This window comes from Etheostoma spectabile, chromosome 6, assembly GCF_008692095.1.
Source record: "Etheostoma spectabile isolate EspeVRDwgs_2016 chromosome 6, UIUC_Espe_1.0, whole genome shotgun sequence".
Lineage (NCBI taxonomy): Eukaryota > Metazoa > Chordata > Actinopteri > Perciformes > Percidae > Etheostoma > Etheostoma spectabile.
Window position 1 is genome coordinate 9,729,534 of NC_045738.1, and position 23,516 is coordinate 9,753,049.

General features: G+C 40.2%; 1 protein-coding gene across 1 annotated transcript; it reads left to right on the forward strand.

Moving 5' to 3' along the window:
- The first annotated feature begins 1,688 nt into the window (after positions 1-1,688).
- adar (adenosine deaminase RNA specific) lies at positions 1,689-18,142 on the forward strand. Its single transcript, XM_032517967.1, is given in 16 exon segments — positions 1,689-1,823; positions 4,981-6,739; positions 7,558-7,883; positions 8,994-9,190; positions 9,483-9,683; positions 10,383-10,547; positions 10,550-10,562; positions 10,886-11,042; positions 11,565-11,733; positions 11,988-12,081; positions 12,207-12,323; positions 12,521-12,648; positions 12,755-12,937; positions 13,054-13,166; positions 14,437-14,564; positions 15,403-18,142. Coding segments are annotated over 15 exon segments (3,942 nt in total). The 5' UTR covers positions 1,689-1,823; positions 4,981-5,107; the 3' UTR covers positions 15,722-18,142.
- The last annotated feature ends 5,374 nt before the right edge of the window (positions 18,143-23,516 follow it).

The following is a 23,516-nucleotide window of genomic DNA, read 5'->3' on the forward strand; positions in this document are numbered from 1 at the left end:
CATTGTCTGTGGAAATACTCCAGTGACCTACAAGGAAAAAATTTGTTTAACAGTTTAAAGTTATTACAGTCTGTAATTTTCTAATTTACACCAGCCAGCAATTTTCAAAAGCTTTTTAACTAGAAATGGAATCAGTAAATTCATAGAGTAATGCTGACACCCACTGGATATGTTAGCAAAGTGCAAGCTTTATCTTGCCAGACACAATTGGTGGTCTCCTAAAAGCTCATTTTATTAAAGCTAAATTATACAAACATTCGTTGCTTTCACCAAAGAGGATGGTAGAGGAAAAGTCGTCTTCTCTCTCCCCTCTCTCTCTCTCTCAGTCTCTCTCTCTCTCTCTCTTGGTTTTATTATAGCATGAAACCCTGTTTTTCCCCCTATAATAAATATCTGATGCCAACTTGTAAGGACACTGATATGTATATATAGATATATATATTATATATTAATATATATATAGATTATATATATATATATATAAATATATAGAGCGCACAGACCGCCACAGGAATCATTCCTCCCCACGGGCAATAAAACTTTTTAACACGTTCATCAGGGTGCTGGGAAAAGACTTTGAGCACCATATATCACCATAAAGTGCAACCTGCCAATTGGTCTACTTACTTTTCACATACTGTTTAAGCAGTTGCACATTTTGTATTCTCAATTTGTATATTTTAAAATTTTTGTTCTTGTATTTTTTTTCCTATTTCATTTCATGTTATTTATGTGTGTTATTGTATCCTAGTAGTTCAGTACAGTATATATTCTGTGCACTGTAATTCCCATTTATTGGGATCAACAAATATCTACCATCTATCTTATATATATAAAATATATATATAATATATATATATATAATATTACTACATCTAACTAGACTGAAAATTTTTTGAAAGACACACAAAAATTCCTTAAAAAGAACATAAAGGGAAGTTAAATGTTTACTGATAACCAAAAGGCAACAAACAGACAAAAAAGCAAATACAGAAATTAAAAAAAAAAAATACAGACTAAGTGACAAGCACAACTATTGAGAAAAGTGGATAAAGACACACCTGGTTACCCAGAGACAAATGATAACCCTCAAATAAACTCCAAGTCTAAAGGGGACAAAGGACCGAGTTTATATTACTCTAAAATGCTGATACTGTTAATATTTTTAAGTTTTGTTTAAAAACTGTTAAGGCTGTTTGGATACAGGAGTTTGGCCTTTTCGTCATAATTTGTAGGCCCTATTTATTTAGTTATTCATACTTTAAATGTGCTTTATTCATGTTGTTGCTGTTTGATGTGTTTATCTTTACTACTTCTTATGATACACTGTTTGTTTTTGAAAGGTGTTACAAATAAAAATGACTAAAACCTAATTCAATATTTAAAATTGTAAACAAAATAATTATATATCATATATAAATTCCATTGCAATGGACCAAAGCATAACATGTTAACCTTGAATGTCCTACAACCTGCTTTGGCAAAATATATTGTCAAGCCAAAGAAGCAAATTTGAATTTAAGTAGCGACCCGCTCAAGCGACATATGTGATTTTGGTTCCAACACACTGCGGCAGTATCACTGTGAACGTTAAAATCGGAGTAGGACACGACAATATTGAAGCATGAGGAGGACACATCTGGAAAATATTCGTACCTTGCCGATGTGGCTGCGTCATCAACATGCGACGTGTAGGTTGCAAGCCATGTGAGTCGCAAGCGAAACACGTCACTTATTCGCGCACCATTTCTTTGATTGTTTGTATCACCGCATTAAAATATTGCACATCAACAAGAGCCCACTGAGGTGATACACGAATTCAGGTAATCGACTAAAGCCATTTGGGTTCATTAAATCAGTTGTATGGCTTGGGTTAAGTGTAGTTTGGATGTTTCGCGTTAGCAATGTATTGACTGTGCTGTAGTCTCGCATTATCAGACCTAGCTGTGCTGCAGGCGACAGTCGGAAATGGTGCAGTGCCAGTGCGGTATAGGGTGCTGCTGCCCGTGATAAGCTAACAGGCTAACGTTAGCTGCAGGAGGAACGGTGTCCACTGGGCTGCTGTTACCTGCTAACGCCTTGAATATGGCTTTAACGTAACACATTCAGTTGTGTCTGAGCACAGGTGTCTCGGTGGTTTTAATTACATTTAATTAGCTCGTCTAACCTGTAGCTAGCTAGCCGTTGGAGTTATAACGTTAGCTTTATGTTCATTCAAAGGATGCGACAAGCAAAAGACAATTGATGATATACCCAAATGGGAAACTGTGTGTAGACTGTTTCTCTGTATCCTAACGCTACATGGCTAAATAATGTTAGCAGCATTTGCTATCAACATGTATCCAGTATAATGTGTAATACAGCTAGCTAGGTGCATTTGTTGTTGTTTTATTTAACACAATTAAATTGGCCTATTAATAATGATACATGCTAATAATTTTCAACGAATTAGCGCATTTACTGAAATAAATGTTGTGAAATCACTTAAACCGATAGTGAAGTTTGACTTGGATGTTGTCATATCTTTGGATGAGTGCACTTTTCCCCGATGCACTGTCTTCTAGGTTAAACTGCATTTTAATGAGTGTACACTGTATACATCAATGTCGGTGAAAGGGGGCTATGTTGTTGTTGGCACAAGAAGTCTCCGTGCTACTCTTGTTTTTGATAGTGACCTTTACCTTATAGTACTCTACGTTGATTTGTTTCATCATTTCACAATCCTGAAACAAGATCTCAACGTGTTGCTGCGATATTTGTATCTCCCAAAAGTAGTGTATTACATTACTATCATTCTCCATCTATTCTCTCTTCCCATTTCACTTAAATGTGCGAATCTGATCTGAGCACACAGCTTGCATTCAAGAGAGGATGTCCTTGTAGTTACACAGTTACACAGGGACGTTGATTGTTTTTGAGGGGTACCGAAGAGCGACCTCTTTAAGCAAGAGCAAACAGTCACATTATAGCTTTTTCTTATTTTGTTATACTTTATAGACACTTCTGATGATCCCATGTCTGTGCTACACTCTGTTTTCGTTTCCATCTGCCCGTCACGTGACTAACAATAGAAACCTAACTCCTCGTCAGAAAGGAAATCGAAACTTAATTCGTGTCTGACGGCCTCTGTTTCTTTTTATATACACGAGGTGGATTTTCTCTCAACTTTCGTGGTGCAATAGCTAGCAACGAGTTTTTATAGCACTGCATACAGCATTTATAAGCAGCGCCATCACTGTTGTTTTCATTGTGGAAGCTAGAGAAAGGACATAGCTCATCCAAAGCTGAAGACCGTGCGCCTTGGAGAGCATTTATTGCTACTACAGCTCTAACTATTTCTAATCTACAACCGGTTCCGTGCTTACGTTAGGGGTTTACTCTATGATTTGTGTATTGAACGTTGTTATTCTTTGTTAAGTTTCTGTTTAAGCCATCTGATCTTTGGGAGGCCACTGGAGTAACGTTAGCGACGTTAAAAACTCCCACCTTATTCACCTCAGCCACTTTCATTTCAGGTACTGTAGGTGAGATCAACAACACTTTGTGGGCGCACTGGGCCTTGGGGTACCAGTAAATGTAGTTTGTTGCATGCACGTGAAATTATGTAAGCCGAGTTTTCAGCACTGCTCGGTTGACAATGGACACAGGTCTCAGTGATGGAACAGGGTCACTTGAACTTCAGACTGGTGACATTGGTGGCATTTAGCCGTCTCTTGATATAACAGCATGAAGTGTGCAAAATAGTTGATTAATCAGTTGTCTTGCCAATGCTTAATATATTAATTTAATGTATTCTTTTTATTGATCCCCAATGGGGAAATTATATTTTCTTCCCAGGTTCAAATCAGAGAGTAGCATAATGACAGTTGGCGCTGAAAACCAGAGGCGTTATTTTGGCTGTCAACTGTTGCCTTGCATGGAGGTCAGGATGAGTCAGCTCCAGCCCTGTGTGGCCCCTGGGCCGACGGTCCTGTCGGCTCCTATTACTGTGATGAACCAACACTATGGTGTTCTCTATTAATGTGGAGGTGTTTGGGCCTGCTCATCTCAATGTGACAGGCCAGTGGTGCTGACTGGGCCAGAAGGGATGAAACCTGACTCAGTATTGGGTGTCTCTGTGTTGTCAGTCTCACTGATATAGACATTATTGAGTGTTGTCAGGTATGACACTTGAGGCTGAATCAATGTTTGTTGTACCATAAAAGTATAAATTAATTCTTGATTATGCAGTTCAGTTTGAATGTTTCATGTGTTTTGTTTTGTTTTTGGAGAGAGGAATAAACTTAGCTCTGCAAAACCCTTCTTGTAGTCAAGACTGTCAGTGAGCAACTGCATGATTTTCTGTCCACAGCTTGTCCCTGACAGGCAGCCCTTTATGTTCTTGTGTCCTTGGAACTGTCCTTTTTGTATGCATCAGTGTCTCACTTTTCCTCTCTGCCATGGATCCAGATCCAGCAATAATTTGTAAGGCCAGAAATAAAACAGAATAGTCATAAGAAGGTCTGAATTATTAATCACCATCCTTTTACCTTGGGATTAAGTTTCAGTGTGACTGCGAGAGACAGTATGTCACCCTGCAGTATCCTTGTAGACTGGCTAGGGTAAAATCTGAAGATATACATAGCAATGTTGACACTGTTGGTGTACATTAGAGTTCATCCTCTTCACAAAATATTTTTATTTTTTTCCATAATGTCAAGCTATTTCATTGTCCACAGTATATGGTGTACTAAATTTAAAGAAGGCAAAAGTTTAGGGTCACATCCCCAAAGCTGGTATAGTTTCATTGACTTAAACAAGGACACTTGAGAAGATTGGAGTTTTAACAGCAGGGTCCAAACTTGTGTTATTGGCTGTAACAACAGTTTATCTTGCCGTCCATGCTGTTGCTCATTTTTACACCATTTGATTATCTTACTCATTTATTTTTCCTTATTAATATTCTCCTGACACTGTCCTTTGTTTGTTTATTTATTTTAGGTCCTCTGCTGCAATTGCTGTGCCCTGACTTTCCATCAGGGTCTGCTGTTTGTGCAAGAGGACGTACACTTGTACAGAAGCTGCACAACCAGCTTCACCGGCCCCCTTTAGGCTCAACCCCTGCGCTATGAGCAGAGGTAGAGGAGGGCCTTACAAAGAACACTACCACAGACATCCGCCACCCGATTTCCAGGCCAAAGAGAATTACTACAGACCTCGCCCCGCCTCACTCTACCCTAGAGCTGGCCCACAGCAGAGCCCATATGCAAGTTACTACAACAGCCCTGGTCGTCCTGTAGTGCCCATACAGCTCCCCCCAGCTCATTCTATCACCCCCTCTGCTCCACCCATACCAAAGCAAAATAAAGTGGCTTCTAAACCAGAGGCCCTTTACGGTTTGCATAATCAGAATCACGGTCCTTATCCTGGTCCTAATTCCTTTCAGTACCAACAGGTCGAGTTCCTGAGAGGACATCGCTCTGAGGCACCACAGTTCTTAGCCAGTTTACGTGGAGTGGGAGTGGTACCCGACAGGCAGGCTAGTTCCTCATCCCAGCCCCAGTCAGGGTACAGTAGATATCCATACCCTGACAGCAGCCCAAGGGGTAGAGGGGGTCATAGTCAAGATCAGAGTTTTGTATACCCAGGAGCCACACAAGGCACGCCAGGTCCTCGACACCTAAATCACAACCAGTTACAAGGTACAAACCACAGCTCCAACAGACAATGGCGCGTGCACACAGACTCTGTGTGTGACAAATTCCGGAGTTTATCCCTTCATCAAAACAGGCCCAACAGAGTAGGAGAAAGGTTTGGCAGGCATTCTGCATCCAGCAGCTCTGCAAATTCAAGCTTTACTAAAGGTAACATCACTTTCACTTCTGACATCCAGGACCAGGTTCACAAGGCTTTGGCTGCTTTGAAACCAAGTGAGAGTATCTCTGCAAAATTCTTAGCCAAAAAACTGCGTCTGCCCAAAACAATAGTCAACAAGGCTCTCTACTCTTTGGAGCGCTCCCAGAAAGCCTCCAAGCAAGGACTCCACCCTCCCGAGTGGAGTCTTTACAGAGAACCTCTCGGAGGCGAGGAAGATCAAAACTCTAAAGTAAAAATTTCACCTTCCCATCTGTGTGTCAGCTCAGGACACCCTCCAGTTCCTGAAGCCAAGGTTGAGCTAAAAACAGAAACAGCAGAAAGCAGGGGACAAGGCAAAGAAGAGGACTCTGACACAGAATCCAGTTCATCTTACTGCTCCTCTTCAGAGTCATCTGACTCTGAAGAATCCCAATCACCAGCAAAAGGTCAGCACCAGGAGCCGCGACATCCCAGCACTACCAGCTCCCCTGATCCAGAACTTGCACTTCCCACAATGGCGGAACAAAAGGAGCTAGTTCTGCAGTACCTCCTGGCATCGGGGATGGCAACGTCTCTTGTAATAGCCAAGAATCTGGGTCTTAGGAGTGCAAAGCAGGTTAATCCCACCCTCTACTCGCTGGAGAAGCAAGGTGAAGTAGTTAAGAATAGTGCAGTTAACCCCCCCACCTGGGAACTCTCCACCCACCGCAGAGAGAGGATGGAAAGGAGCATTAAAGCCGCAAAGAGCAACCGTGTTGAGGGGAATTGGATAAAGGAGGAACCCAGAGATGAGAAGGGAGGAGGGTCTGTCTTTCTGCCATCACCTCCAATACCACCAATACCAGGCCTTGAGCCACTGCCACTCCCAGAGGGTTGGATGCCAGAGCAAAGTCATAGTGAAGCGGTTGGTACAATTTCTGTGCTTTTTGTATTTATTTAATAAATCCATCCTGTTATAACCAGGATCTATTACACGCACACATTTCTGGTTGCTCTCTGAGGTCTTTAGGCCAAGACCTTTTAACTGTTCCCAGAACATGTTTTAAAACTAGAGGTGATCATGCCTTTTCTATGGTGGCTCCAAGGCACTAGAACTCTCTCCTTTTTAGCTTTGAAAGCTTTGGATTCTGTGGAAACTTTTAAAAAGCACCTAAAGACACATCTTTTTAGACAAGCATTTAATTAGCCATATGGTCTAGTATTTTATCTGTTATTTTTATTTGTTTTACTGTAAAGCACTTCGTGACCCCTCTTTTCTGTGAAAGGTTCTATATAAATAAAGTTTACTTTCTTATTGGTATTAAGGTGATTACATTGAAAACAATGTGAATTATGTTTCAAAACATCAAAACGGAGTCTATTGACATAGAATTCAACTTTTAATTGCTGCCAACAATTTCTATGTTATCAAAATATTTCCCACAGAATAATACAGCACAGCCTCTACAAAGATAATAGAAATTGTTTGACTTTTTGGGAAATACACTTACTTGCAGTGTTCAGTCTTTATGCTAAGCTAAGTGAACAGGACCGGCCTTATGTTTACATGTCAGACGTGTGAGGGTCTGCATGCAAATTGTCAAACGACTCCTTTGAGAGAAAAAAGCTGCATTGTACCTGGAAGATGTGAAGTGTCTTTTTACTTGATGTATTCAGATAAGATTACCCGCCTTGGAGTACTACCCTGATTTTATTAACCCTTTACCCGCTTTTCCCTTTAAGTCCCAATCCTCCCTCCTGCCCACCTTCCTTACCTCATGCAAAGATGAAGAGACCAACGAAGGACAGTGGGCTACTGACGATATCCCAGAATTCCTCAACGCCATTCGCAAAGAGACAGATGCTGGGAAACTGGCATCAGAGAAGGCGAACTCTGTGGGAACTATAGCTGTGTCGTTGGCTGCTCCACCTCCCCAGAACCTGTGGGCCAAATTACAGGAGGTGAGGCTAAAGAACCCCGTCAGCGGCCTCATGGAGTATGCCCAGTATCTGGGCCAAAACTGTGAGTTCCTGCTCCTCGACCAGTCTGGACCCTCTCATGACCCAAGGTTCGTCACATAATCTTAAATTTGTCACTGTAAAGTTTTATGGGGTAAATTAGTCTGTGATCATTGTCTGTGTATTCATTCTGTTGAAACCAAGCTAGGTATGTTCCAGGGCCAATACTTACCTTACAAAGTAGATCAGGTATTGACCTATCCACATTAAAGTAGGGCTGTCCCAAACAATTACATTTTTGAACAATTAATCTAGCAATTCTTTTTTCCGATCAGTTGACTAATGTAACAATCCCTTTTTCAGTTAGCGATTATTTTCCCATTGCTGAATTATTAACAATTTACACAAAACAAATTTCAATAAGGTTCAAATCTCCAATCGATTATTTAGTTTAACACTGCACTGTTCAAGTAAAATTAATTTGTAGTGCAACCTGAAGCCAGATGTAAGCTATCAATCCAACAACAAAATAAAGTTACTTTCAGGAGGAAACAAAATTAAAACTTAAAGTAAACAGAGCAAGTGCAAAAAGAGTAGCCCTTACGCTTTTTTTTTAACAGTCTATAATAAATAAGCTCTTGTTTGACATCCAAGCTCTTCTTCCTTTGATCTTACAGTAAAAAAGTGCTAATTTAGCAACACATGAAATCAGATGTAACAAATTTTATATTTCAAGTCACTTTCAGAGGACACAAATGAACAACACAAATAAAACTTAAAAATAAAATAACTGTAAAAAAAAAAAGTGCAATTTTTCTCTCCTTTCTAAAGGATATATGAGCCTGATTTAAACCTGACAACTTTTTAATATGTGCGCCGTTACAACTGATGTTATAAAGAACTCGTGAGATATCTGAAACAACACTCATACAGGACATACTGAATACGCGTGAGCTGCTGGAGAGGCATAGGTGAGCAGAATTTACGTTTTTTTTCTGCTGCGGTTATCCTGACTTAGGGATTCTTTTACAAAGTCTACAGAATACCACGTTGTCGGCATTAAGAGTAACAAAGGTAACAAACCTTTCAATTCTTAATGAAGACACAATATGCTGCTACTTAAAAATGCAAGTTGCATTGCTTGTTATGCAACACAATAGTTTAGGGTTCTATTGACAGATCACCGTGTCTCATCTGTATATTTTCTCTCATTTTGTCAGATTTCGTATGCAGGTAATGCTCAACGGGAGGCTGTTTCCTGTCGCAGAAGCTTCTAGTAAGAAGGTTGCAAAAAAAGATGCTGCTGCAGCCACCCTACGCATTCTCATTGCAGAAATGCAGGGACGGTCGAGCACAGGGAACGAGGGTAATACTGCCAGTGTGGACCAAGTGATGGATCTACTCCCAGACAACAGTGTAAGTTTTTGTATTAATGTTTGGAAATAAGTGCCCAGCAGCCATCTAAAGACAAAATTGCCAAATTTTGTTTTAAACACCTGACATGGGTTAGGCACTTAACATGACAGCATGAAAACACTACATTTAATGCATCAGTAATCAGCAAAGTTAGTATATATCAGTCAAGTTATAGGTTGTGGAGGTCAACATTTTGCTTTGTACATTTTGAGAAATATTTTTTTTCACATTTTATATACTTACTCACCAAAAAAAATCCCTTTAATTTAAAAAATTTTATTTCCCTTTCTGTCCACCCGGCTCACTGAAGGCAGGGGGGGAATTTTTGGGACTGTGTGGGAAAGGGGTGGGGACGTGGGGGGACTCGCCAGCACTGTCCGTCTCTGCCCCGGGGAAAGAATCCGGGGGTCTGTCCCATGGAGTACAGCCAGCCAGCGTAAACCCATTAAATTATCATCCTGGGAGGGAGGGCCCCCCGCGACCCAAAAGGGATGGTCCTTAGAACCCCCCTCTTACCCCCCCAATTGGGCACCACACTGCAATCCTCCCCGGGAGGTTGTCAGCTATTTGTTCGTCTGTTTTGGACTATCCAGGGCAAAAACCCAGTAAATCTCTGCTATTCCTATTTTTCCCCTCTTTCTTTTCTGATCATTCCTTTGGGAACCCTCTGTAAAAAAATAAAAAAAGGGTTTTTTGGTCCTTTCTTCCATCTTGGTTCCAATACACCTATTTTTCACTCTGTTGCTCTTTCATTTAAAGTTAAAGTCAGGCAAATTGACCACCCCAAATGTACCCCATCTCTTTCTTCCTCTTTTCTTTTTTAACCTTTTGCATTGTTAGGTTTTTAAGGGGGGAAGGGCGGAGAACCTGTTTTCGAGGCCCAGCCCAAAACAAAAAGGGGAGCCGCCCTTGGGAGCGAGGAGCCGTCAAAAACTAGGCTGCGGGGGAGAGCTTTAAAAAGGGAGGTGTGATAGCAAAGAAAAAAATTGAGGGTTTTCATTGGGGAGGATAGAGGGGGCTTTTCATTCCCAAAAGAGTGGGAAAGACTTGGGAAAAAAAACAGATTACTGCGAAATAAAATTTTTTGTTCCAAAAGTACGTTTTTTTTCTTTGGTAATATCGTTCCAAATTCTTTCTTATCTTTTCCCCCTTTTCCTTTTTCCCCGCCCCCTTTTCCCCTGGGCCTCCTGAAGTGATGGGGGTTTTGGGATTGTCCCTCTCTTCCCCCTTGCGAGTGATTTCGAAAACAACAAGGGAGGGGTTTGGGGACCTTTTTAACCACGAACAAAAACGCTGGTCGGGTTTTGGAATACCTAAGTCGGGGCTTTTAGCGGAAATCGATGGTGGGCCATCTGGGCCACCCACGAGCCTAAGTAGTGTTAAAGCTTAAAGCAAACAAAAACAAAACAACCCCCTTTAAAATTAACCTTGAAAAAACAAAAAATTTTTACCGCCAGATTTCCAGCTTGGAAAAATATGTTCTTATTGTACCTGAGAATTTTTTTTTTATAATAATTAAAACTTTTGGAACATTAATACAGGCCCTTTTGAATAATGTATCTCTAGCAACAATTGACATGCTAAAGAAAATGCTTGCATAAATATTTCTTTCTCCCGCCATGGGATCCTTTTGTTCTTAAAGTGAGTGAGAAAACCCTGTCAAATCCTTCTCTGATTCCTCTTTGTCCCTGCTCAGGTTCACCTACCAGGCCAAGTTGGGCGGACGCTGGTTCCCGCCAGTGTGTGCATCCAACAAGAAGCAGGGAAAACAGGAAGCAGCAGATGCTGCTCTACGGGTTCTGATTGGAGAGGCTGAGAGGGCAGCCCGCACTGGGGAGCTTATCCCAGCTGAGGTACTGACTTTTCAATGGTTCACATTTTCTGCCATGAAACATGAGCCTTCTCTGACTCAACATGGGAATAAGGCAGGACATAATGGAATTACAGTTCACACTTGCATATAATTGACTAATCACATCACCTAACTTAATCTGATTCACTAATTAACATCATAGGCACACGTGCAGTATATAACATGTAACCTCAGTTAAAACCTAACCAATTAAAGTAAACTGGAGTCTATAACTCCACATTTGTTGCTTCACAGTAACTGAATCAATTTTCTTCACTGAAAGGCTTTAGCTTTCTAGCAGCTATAGGTAGAGTTAAATTTGCATTTTCATACAAACAATGCACATTATCTAGCCACACATGTTTTCTTATATTCTCTGGGAGCCTTAGATATGTTTGGAAAGCCATAATAATGTACTATAGTATTTTGTCTGAGATGTATCATTGGATTGCACAGTTAGAATATTACATAATCCTCATTGCCTTTTCTATTTTGCCTGTCCTGTATACATCCTTCTCTCTAGCTTCCAGTGAGTGGCAGCACTTTGCATGACCAGATAGCAATGTTGAGTCACCAGCGTTTCAACGCCCTGACCACACGTATCCAGCACAGCCTTCTGGGACGCAAGATTCTGGCCACCATCGTCATGAGGAGGGGGGAGGGCCTGGGGACTGTTGTCAGCCTGGGAACTGGTATATACATTAACTTTAGCATATCCTATGAAGCAAAGGGAGTTGGTAATAACAGCCCACAGGTATAAGCAAATGTGTTGCAACATAATACGTTACGTTGGCATTTCTCCATGATGTGAAGAAGTTTTATGGATTTCTGTGCTCAGAGGCATGTACTATCAGAAATCTGGAAGAGAACTATGTCACTGCAGAACCATGAGGCTTTGCATTCTTGTATACTTTGACATTGAATGTGTCTTGTTTTTTTCTGTCAGGAAATCGCTGTGTTAAAGGGGAGGAACTGAGCCTTAAAGGGGACACAGTTAATGATTGCCACGCTGAAATCATCTCTAGAAGGGGATTTGTTCGGTAGAAAAACATCTTGCTCAATATCAATGTTTCTCTCCCTATTGTGAAAATACCCTGCTCTTCTCCAAGACGCAGTCTGCAGGACATTATTTATAAGTCTAACTCACTGTCTACTTCCTTCTCAGGTTTCTGTACATTGAGCTGCTCAAGCACTATGATGGCACAGACGACAGTATATTTGATCAAGCAGAGAAAGACAAACTGAAAATCAAATCTGACATCACCTTTCACCTCTACATCAGGTGGGAGTGTCGGACGTTTTCTTTCTCCTTGTTCCCAACCTCCCCCATGCTCTCCTCTTTTATTCCTGTCAAGTCCGTCACTCGGATGCATTAGCGTTTCATGTTTGGATCAGTGTTGTCTTCCTCCTTTTAGGCTGCATGTCATGTTTGTGTGTTTCATATCAATACCTTATGTCCTGTTACTCTCTTATCCATAGCACGGCACCTTGTGGGGATGGTGCTCTATTTGACAAGTCATGCAGTGAGTCAGGGGACGATGTCGAGGGCCATCAGCCTCTGTTTGAGAATGCTAAGCAGGGCAAGCTCCGCACCAAAGTAGAGAATGGTGAGAGATTAGAGGGACACATCTGTCTTTACAATTATGTATCAGTGCACAGTCCACTTACTGGTCTGTACGCAAGACCTGTGACTGTGTGACTGTGTTGTGCCAGGCGAGGGCACCATCCCAGTGGAGTCAAGTGCTATTGTCCCTACCTGGGACGGTATCCAGCACGGTGAGAGACTGCGAACCATGAGTTGCAGCGATAAGATTCTGCGCTGGAACGTGTTGGGTCTGCAGGGGGCACTGCTCTCCCATTTCCTCCATCCAGTCTACCTGAAGTCCATCACGCTTGGTAAAACATACTGTTGTTTTTGAATATATTCATGAGAATTAACGTTAAACCTTTTACATTGCTTCTTGTCTCAAATCTCTGTACTACAACGTGACTTTCTTGTTCTGATCCGTCAGGCTATCTGTACAGCCACGGGCACCTCACACGTGCTGTTTGCTGCCGGCTGGCCAGAGATGGTGAAGCGTTCACCCAAAGTCTCCCTCCTCCTTTCATGCTAAATCACCCAGAGGTAACTGCACAAGTTTGCGGCAATGTCAAATGTGGACATTAATCAGGAGTACTGAGCTCATTCTCAATAATGTTATCAATTAAGCTGCTAACACCCCTACTTGTGCTTGCACAACTGTTTTTTTCAATGCTCATTGTCTTTAAATTTATCTCATCTGTCAATTTACAAAAAGCAGGTAGGTCATTCTCATACCGTTGGGCAAAATGTCTGAGAAATGCAGTAGCTGGCAGTTGAACACAATTCTGCTTGTTCTTTGTTTTAGCCCGTTTTTAACACTTTCTTGGCTTTCATTTACACATGAGTAAAAATGGTTGAATCAACCGTTCCTAATCGTCGCAGCCGTCAAACTAGTGTTTTTGTCAACAAAACTAAATATCGCCAACAAACCTTTATTACGTGATGAAGACAAGACGCAACGTAAATGCTGGTCCTGTGACCATTGTACTATAATTAAATGTACAATGCAGGATTGTTGATGAATAAAAACAAGACTAAATGTGGTTTACAATATTTAAACCATTTTCGTTGACCAAACATGACCAGACGTTATTTTGTCTCGTTTAGTTGCATTATTATTATTATTATTATTATTATTATTATTATTATTATTATTATTATTATTATTTTGCGGTATTTCTGTTCCCTGTGTCTCACTTCAGGGGCTGCATTAGGTCACACTGTGCAGACGCAGGCGGCTTAACTTACTCAAGCCCTGACGCGGCATTATTTAATTTAGAAGATGCAGCGGTGAGTTAGAGAACAAACAAAATTAAGTCGGAGTTTGTCTTTGGGACAAAAAGAATAAACGACATTTGGAACCTTAAGAGACATCTCAAGCCGTTCCATAATGAAATTGAGGTAAGTCAAGACATAAACATAGCGTTACTTTCTATTCTAGAAAGCTCATGAGGCAGTGGTTAATGTTTCTAATTTTAAAGATAGACTAAAATATCATCAATTTTTGTTGACTAAATTAGTCATGGATAATTCTGACTAAAATGCTCAGACTTTTAGTCAACTGAAACTTGATTACACTAAAAAGAATATGAATGTGACTAAAAACTAAAATGACAGTTTGACACAAAACTAAAATTAAAACAGGCCACCAAGAACAACACTAATTCACACTGACACATGCATTACACAACTAATTTAACATACTCAGTTCAAATTGTTGACTCACACTATAGGAATAAATTAGCCTGATTTAACAAAATATGCTTTCTCTCCACTTGACTTCCTCCCCCTTCACCACCTGGTTGGACTGTAGGTTGGCAGGGTGAGTGTGTACGACTCCACGCGGCACACAGGCAAGACAAAGGAGTCCAGTGTCAACTGGAGCTTTCCAGACCAGCACAGTGTAGAGGTGCTGGACGGGACCAAAGGCAAACTGGATGGGTATGCAGCTAAACCAAATCCTGTCGCTCATGGCAACACACACATTGTTTATTAATAGTTTAGGATTGTTTTTATAGTCTTGTATTGTTCACATAAAGGGCAACTATGCAGTTTTTTTTAGCTTAATTTACCTCAACAGCTTCAAAATCATTGGAATGGTTATATGACTTTTTTTTCGAGTTGAATGGTGGTCGTCTCGAAGTATCGCGTGATGTTGGGTCTCGCAATGTAACAAATTGCTTCACTGCACACATACGCCCATTCAGGAACCGGCTAACAAGGTAGCAATGATAGTCATTGCTAAGCCTGCAAAAAAGAAGCAGAAAGCTAGGAAAGCTGCAGGGGGAGCTCTATAGCAAAACCTGCCTGCTAAAAGTGTGTGAAGAAATGGCCAAAACTGCAAAGCACCTTAACAACTTAATATTTGAAGGCTTACTATGCCAATTTTCAACCAGCTTTGTGTCACTGCAGCACAGGCGGAACGTGCAGTCATCCGGCAGAGTTTTGACACATATCTGGTTGTAAAATTGGCAAACACAATATGATTGTGAAGAGACAACACTGGAATTTGATTCCAGGAAAAAAATATTGAAGGTCAATCAAGCACTTTTTAATAATCAAAAGTGCTCTGTTGTACTCTGTAAAAACTGTCAAGTAACCACAAGCTTAATTGAACTTTGATTAAATCGCCCAAAACAGCAGCAGCAAGCAGTTAAGTAATCTAAGTAGGAAACACTGCATGATCAGAGGAAATGTCATTCCAGCTTGCCAGGCTGTGATGTTCTTCCGTGTATAATGAGCACTCTAACTAAACAGCCATCTATTGCCTTCCCTCTAGGAACAAACTGAGTGTGTCCAGGGTGTCCAAGTCCAACCTGTTCGGTTTGTTCCGCTCTCTATGCCAGCGGTGTGGCCGCATTGACCTGCTCAGCCTTCCCTCCTACTCTCAGGCTAAGATGTCGGCCATGTCCTTCCAGCTAGCCAAGCAGCAGTTCTTCCGAGCTCTCAGCAGCCACGGTTACGGCGCCTGGATTGGCAAGCCGCTGGAAGAGAAGAGCTTTGAGTCAGGGGAGGGGAAAAATGGAACAGGTGTCCCTGTGGGATATGGCAGCAGTAGAAACGGAGGAGCAATGGAGTTCAAGCAAGAGGAAGCATAAAATGGTGCGGATGTTCATTACTATTATTAAAGGGATAGTTTTCTTATTTAAACCAGCTCTGTGTAATCTGTGTGTGGGCAGTGTGTTCAGATGAACACTGCAGTAACACAGAGCTGGATTTAAATCAGCAAAATGTCTATATATATATATATTATATATATATATATATATATATATATATATTATATATATATATATATATATATATATATATATACGGAGGGAGAAAAGCACAAGGCAGATTGAAAAGGTGGATAAGGACAATCAAGCAATGCATAGCCAGTAGCCAGAACTTTATCATCTGATGGAACATGGCTTCAGACATTAAGTGACGGAAAGGGGCAGAATAAAGCAGAGGAAGAGTGCAAGGGCAAAGCCTGAAGGATGAATGGTGTCACATAGACCAACAGAGCTATGGAGAGACCCACGGCGTGTACAGATAATGGAAACACAACATGAAAAAGGAATTTGATTTGAAGTCAGTACATCACCATAGGAAACACTGCTACAACTCCGGGTTGTATTATCATCGTTTTATACCTGTGGGTTGGTTTTAAGTTGTAATTTTAGTTTTTATCTTGTCATTGTAATGTTAGGCCATGTTGCCATTTTTTCTTCCACTGTTCTACTTTATATTTAATCTTATTTTTGCCGGTTCTGTAACTATTGCAGTTGCATTTTGGACCCAGATGATTTGGCCTCTTTAGAATGCGGTTTTGTTTTCTAATTTTGCCTTGAGAGCTTAAGTAGCTGACGAGTGCTGCTTCAACCTAATTTGACCCGTCAATGCAACAGTGTTTGTAATTGTGATTGTGATTACTTTATTTTATTTTATTTTATGTTATGCTGGTATAAGCATGGGCTTTAAGAACAGCGAGCAGAAATTATGGGACGCTCTTAGCAGGAATCTTGATTTTTGGAAAATTGCACTCAACCTAGAAAAATGATGAAAATTGTAAATTAGTCCCTGCTCAGCACAGTCCCAGCTTTCCCTTTTACATTAGAAGAACATCAATGCCAACTTTTAGTCTGATCAGTGGCTAACCAAAAATTCACCGTTTGACATTTGAGGCTTTATCTCCTGAAGTATTTGATCAGGCCCCTTTCTGAGTAAAATTTAAACTTACTGTACACCTGTCCATCCTAACATGTGCTACCATGGTTTTCATTAGCATAGCATAGGTCAGAGCAACCCTTTGGTCAGTCCTATCATTTCTCTGTGCTTTGGGGCTTTTATATAGAACTACTGATGTCATGACCTTCAAGAAGTACAATATTTCTGTTATTGCTTGTGTGTTTTTGAGTAGGTCTCCTATTTTCTTCGCTTCTGGCAAAATAGTTCATCAGTACCTGGCCATGCTAGCAAGTCCTACACAGCCTTAACTGCCCTGCTTGCAAATTCTTTGTTATTTACATCTAGATATGAAAAGGCTTTTAGGTTCTCTTGCATGGCCAGTTTTTGAGGACTACCTAGTGAGGAGAGTTTTGTTGTCTAAGTGTGTATTCTGTTCTTGATTTGGTTATATGTAGATGGCTGGTGCAATATATACATCAAGTATATACAAATACATGTACACGCAGATGTTACAGTGGGGTCCAAAAGCCTGAGTACAGATCCAGAAACTCATTTATCAACATTTATAACCATGTTCAGTCATATATTTTATTGCTTGAAATGTTGCCTACTGTTTTGTATTAATTGTATTATTAATGGTTAAACATTTTAAGAATCCACATTATCCAAGCACACCTTTTAAGAGCACATCAGATGTTACCATTTTTGTCTCTCACAGATGTTTATTGTGTTAAAGTCAGGTAACAACAGAGTGAAAGCCATGCAAGTCAGCACTCCATGATACTTCAAACTGTTTGGTGTGCACTTTGGTGATTGTACAGAGCCCTTGTTTTGATCAGAAATGAAGAGTTAGCTTGAACTGATGATACACGTCAATAGAGTGGTACCTCTCTCTAGTCAGTGTGTAGTTATCTCTCTTACGTCCCCAAAGTTCAAGTTTAAATTGAGGACTTTGTTGCTGTCTTCAATAGTCATGTATATTATTGCTTAACTTTTACAGATTTTAGACAATGGCTTAAAAACAATTGACAGGTATTTTGTCAATTTACAGCATTCTACAAAAATATTTTATTTGTTTTGATCATTAAAATGTACAGTTCTGGTAGTGGACTCAGGCTTTTGGACCCCACTGTATGCAAAAATGGATGTTTTAGTACAAAGCTGTATATATGTCTGTGTGTATGTATATGCATAAGTTTAATGTATATATTTTGTAAATCATCTACAATTGCTTTTTTATATATTTTTTTCCTGATGTTTTCATTAAACTGCGATGGAATATGCTGTTTTTTACCAATGAGGTTTGGAAAGTTAAAAGAAATAAAATGAGTAGCAATGTTTTAGTGATGTGTTTCTGGTATTATCTTTTCAACGTCTGTTAAATTTAACACCCAAATTATTTCTTCACAGCAGCAGTACTTTCTTTACCTGGGGGTTGAGTTATCACAATTATCCTGGGAGTGACATTTGGGGGGTATGGATGTTTATTGTGTCAGAGTTACTGTTGAGGGGACTACAAAGTATTGTAGGGCCTCTGCTTCTGACTCCTCATCCAAGATGTAGCCTTGTATCACATTTATCCATAAACATTGATTTGAAATAGATTTTCTAGGCTTAAATGTTTGTAAGTATGAGCAGCTAATTATTACAGCGTGGGCTATTTTCCGTAGCGTGGGGTTTTGATCCAGTGTTTATTCCAAATAGCCGCAGAGCCTATTGCAATGTTGCAAAAGATCAGCAGATGGAAGCATGTCCTCGACTTAGGGCAGGAGGCTGTGTGTGTGTGTGAATGCGTGTGGGGAAAGGCTATGAAATCAGCCCCTGGTAATAGTCATTGGGGATGCCTGACAAAATTTGTGGGTAGATTTACTTTTATAGATCTGTACAACGCTGACGTTTGTTTTATCCATAAATTAGCTCATTGAATTATGTGGGCTCCTTACATTAATTACATAATTCTTCAAGCTTGCAATAATTTGGTCCTAATTTTCTGGCAGTGTAAGTCTGAGTATATATATGTTTCTCTACTTTTAATTATAGACATTTAAATATGAGGACATTTTAGCCAGCACCAGCATCGTCTATAGACTAGTTTTAGTTTAGGAAATGTTTTGGATAAAGGTAGTTATTAGTATAGTAGTGTATATTCGTTTCAACTTTGGGGGACAATTCGTCCCCCAAACTGCCCGTTCCATTAGAGGAGGGTGTGCAGCGGTGGGATCCCAACAACTGATAAATCACAATATAAACGCACACTGTGGTTCTACTGAAGTACATGACAATATCCCTACATTAATTACATGGTGATCTAAGAAATCAATGAGATTTCCTTTAAGTTGACAATGAATATATAAACATGTGGACAAACGTATAGATGCATATTTGTGTCGCCCAAATGGTCTGTGTGCAATAGTGATTCATTCCAAATCCTATGAAGTTTGATTCATACGGTCTCTCATGTCAAGTATTTGGATGGTGGGAGGATTAGACTAATAGTAGAGGGAGAGGAGTAAAGCACGATTGATTGAAGAATGGATGAGTGGAACAGGGCTGCATAAAGTGAAATATTAGTCCAGACCGTGGGGCTTAAATGAGCCAATCGATGTTCTCCGATGGACATAAATGAGAGAAGGGAAGGAGGGAATGCATAAAGGCTAAGTCTGAAGAGAAATTGCTCAGAAGCTAAGCTAAAAAAACAAACAAGATTGTGACAACCTGTGGAGTACGCTGCAAATTTATATTTGGTCATCAAGGGTGAAACAACAGCGATGGAGCCTCAAGTCCATGAAGCGTCACAAAGGAATAGAGGGGCCCTGGAAAAGAACCATGGTACTGTATGGGAAATGGTTGATGAATTGAGTTTATACCATGATATGTACAGGCCCTTAAAATGACAGTTGTACTGCCTTGGTATAAAATAATATAAAGGGATAATGCACAGACAATCTAAAATTGACAATTTTACTGCCATTTTACGAAATTACTATGGTGCAATAATCTAACAGTCACTGTCAGTGGACGTGTTCATATTGAATAGAATTTTGCAGTGGTGTTTGTCATTGAATAAATGATATATAGTGGGATTGTACTTAAATGATACTATGGCATTAAGACATAGAATGTTACTTATAGGCTACATAAACAGTATATGTATAATTGTATACATTTATAATGAAAGTATTCTTAATAAACTCTGGAAGTGTACCAATACACCCATATCATATGTTGCTGTACCAGCTAAACTAAAAAATAATGTCACCACTGTAGTCTAATTACTACTATTATTTAGTCTAATACTGTAGCTTTTATTTTTACCTTTTGTTTAAATAGATTTAGGCTTTCTAGAACTATGAAACCTAATGCTTTAGAAAGGTGTTACACAAATATTAAAAACATAATAAGGTTGGTCGTTCAGTATGTCCACATTCATCAAACAACTGTTTGATGAATTGCCATTAAAGTTTCTGCACACATTTCTGATACCAAGAGGATAACTCCTACTGTACTCTGGTGGCCTCCTAGCTTCTCCAGTGGTACCACCGGCACTTTTTTCTGTGAAACAAATCTCAACACCGACTTGATTGATTGACACAAATGTTGGTACAAATACCCATGCTGTCGAGTGCAAATGTGAATTGTGCATTCCAGATTTAAATGGTTGACCTTTTCACTGGCGCCATCATGAGGTCGACATTTATGGTTTTTAGTAAACCTCAACAACTATCGGCAACTAAGTTGATACAGATATTCTTGGTCTCCTCAGAATCAATTGTAATAACTTTGGTTAGCTTTTGACTTTCATATAGCACCATCATGGTCCAATATTAATGACATTCACATTATCCTCAGCTGTACTTTGTGTTCTGTGTAGCAAATATGAGCAAGCAAATATGTTAAACTAAGATCAAGGTCATTGTTTGCATGCATAGACTGTTAGCATGCTGGATTTAGCATCTAGCTCAACGCACCACTGTGCCTATATACAGCCTCACTGTATGTGGCCTTTACCTGACTTTTCAGACCCTGAGGATTAGTCAAAGTAAATGGATGCTGTCCAATGACTGTGTTGCACCTCTGGTCCTAACCTGATTGGGTAGATGTGACACTCATTCTAGGTTCTATAGGAGAATACACTTGGAACAGATGACTCACGTAAGTGTTGGGTTGACAGTTAACAATTTTAATGCTTTTCACCGTGAATCAACAAACCAAACATTCACAGCATTCACAGACAAAACTGTGTGTATACCAAAATAAAATAGTGCTCTAAATTCAAATGATAAACAAGAATTAGGTCCCTTTTGAGTTGGGTGTTCCAACTCTATTGCTCCTTTGTATTGAGGAGGAAATGTTCAACCTCCAAGAGAGAGTGTGCAGTCTTGGGGTGAAATATCCAGATGTGTGTGTTCAATGTCAAGTTCTAATACTACTACCCGGGAAGGTTAGTGTGTGTTAGTGTGTGTTAGTGTGTGTTAGTGTGTGCTGGGCAAGGCTCGCCACCCTTAGTTTGTCAGTATTTCTGGTACTCGACAACAAAAAAACAAACACATTTATAACTCAACAGGAATTGTATACAACAGGTTCACAGCTCGCAACCTGATAAAAGAGCAACTTATCAACACCTAAACAATTTAATATGACTAGATTAATCAAGTTTTTGAACGGTTTAATGGCAACTTACACCGGGAAATGCTCCATTCGCTCGTAGCTGCGCATGTGCCGTCTGCTCGTCTAGGTGTTGCATTTAAAATTGGTTACTACCATGATGGCACAGTACATTAGATCTAGTAAAATTAACTTTGCTGTCTGTATTTTTTTAAGGAATACAGTGTCTCTGGCAGGAATCAAGCCATGTCACTTAGTTGAGAGATAGGAGGCAATTGTTCGTGAAGACTTCAGTTGCAGTCACACACACACACACACACACACACACACACACACACACACACACACACACACACACACACACACACACACCAACCCCACTTAAACTTTACTATCATGCTGACACTTTGAAACTGTGATTAGCTTCTGAACACTTTTAAATGTTAGTATCAGTACAGCTGCATACGCTTGCATACATACTTGATTGCCTCTTCAATCTAGGGTGGCCCAAAGCATATGATACAGCGTTCCTTTTGTCAAAAGGCTTGAGACCTTGACGCCTTGCTACCTATACATTAAGAGAGGCCTAAATTTGACAGGTCCTCTCAGAACCATGATGACACATAAAAGGCCACAGAATTCTCACACCATCGCTATCAACAGAACAGAAGATGGTGTTGGCTAGGGGAGACCTGAATGTTAAAGTGACAGGAAGAATGGAAATGAGTGGAAATCCGACCGTGTCACCAGTCTGCTGACTAGTGTCTTTTGGTCAGGAGAGAGCTGACACAAACGCACATCCAGTACATCAGCACCACCACAGCATACACTTTGCTATCATGCTGACACTGCGAAACTGTAGTTAGCCTCTAAACTCACACACTCACACTTCCAAATAATGAGTTGAATGACATGCGTAAGCAGCACTCATAACAAATTAGCTCTTCATACTCTACTTACACATAATAGCTTATATCGTAAGACCTGACATGGAGCAGTAAGCATTTTGTTTGGTGTTTGATACAATTTTCTGACATTAAGTTTCATAAAGCAATCATCAATATGGGTTGTGAGTGTGTGTGTGTGTGTGTGTGTGTGTGTGTGTGTGTGTGTGTGTGTGTGTGTGTGTGTGTGTGTCAGTCCTTCCATTAAAAGGGCTCTGTTGTTTTGAAGCGAGATATTCTGCGCTGCTTGCTTGCCACTTGAATGGGAGACACATTACCCACAGCATTCTGCGAGCTCCCTCACACCCCCTCCTCCCCTGTATCTTTTACCCCCTGTAGTCTCTCCCCCTCTCTGTATTTGATTAGTCTCTCTTCTGAAGCAGTCAGATCAGAGTGCTGTTTGCTGTGCAGAGATCCATCTGCATAGTGGTTGGTTTTAGGCTGTGGTTTAGCCCGCACAGCTTCCAGGCCCCTAATGCAATCTGAGCCATTAGGATACACTGTAGTCGGTGTAGGACAGTGATTAGAGCATCTCTGATAGAGTGGGGGCCAGTCTAGTGGTGTATTAAGTGGTATATTAAGAAGAACCATGCTGCTATGCAATGCACTGACTCATCATCTATGTATCATTAATCAACAACAGGTGTCTGATTTTGAGAAAGAGAAAAAAACAGCTTCTCCACTTACTTTTTTTCATTGACTCACCTTGTACTTCAGTCAGAGAGCAGTTATGTTATTCACTATATTTTATAAATTTTATATTGTACTTAGTAAATATAATTTAGTAAATGCATTTATGTTTGATGCCACTTCATGCTTCTACTCTACCACACTCTGTCTGACAGCTATAGTTTCAGTCTAAGTGCTAAGCTAAGTTAAACAGGTTGTAGCTTCATTTCAGTATCATCTTCTCATTGATGTCTCAGCGAGAATACGTATGTTTCCCAAAATATCAAACTGTTTCTTTGTAGTAAAGGACTTTTTCCACCCTGTGTTATTTAAGGGGGATTTTACACTTAAGAGGAGCCAGATAGATAATGGCAAATGTGAAAAGGTTTGAAAGAAATGGTGAATGGAAGAACTGCACTTAAAATGTAAGGATTTTTCTCTGTGTGTGTGTGTGTGTGTGTGTGTGTGTGTGTGTGTGTGTGTGTGTGTGTGTGTGTGTGTG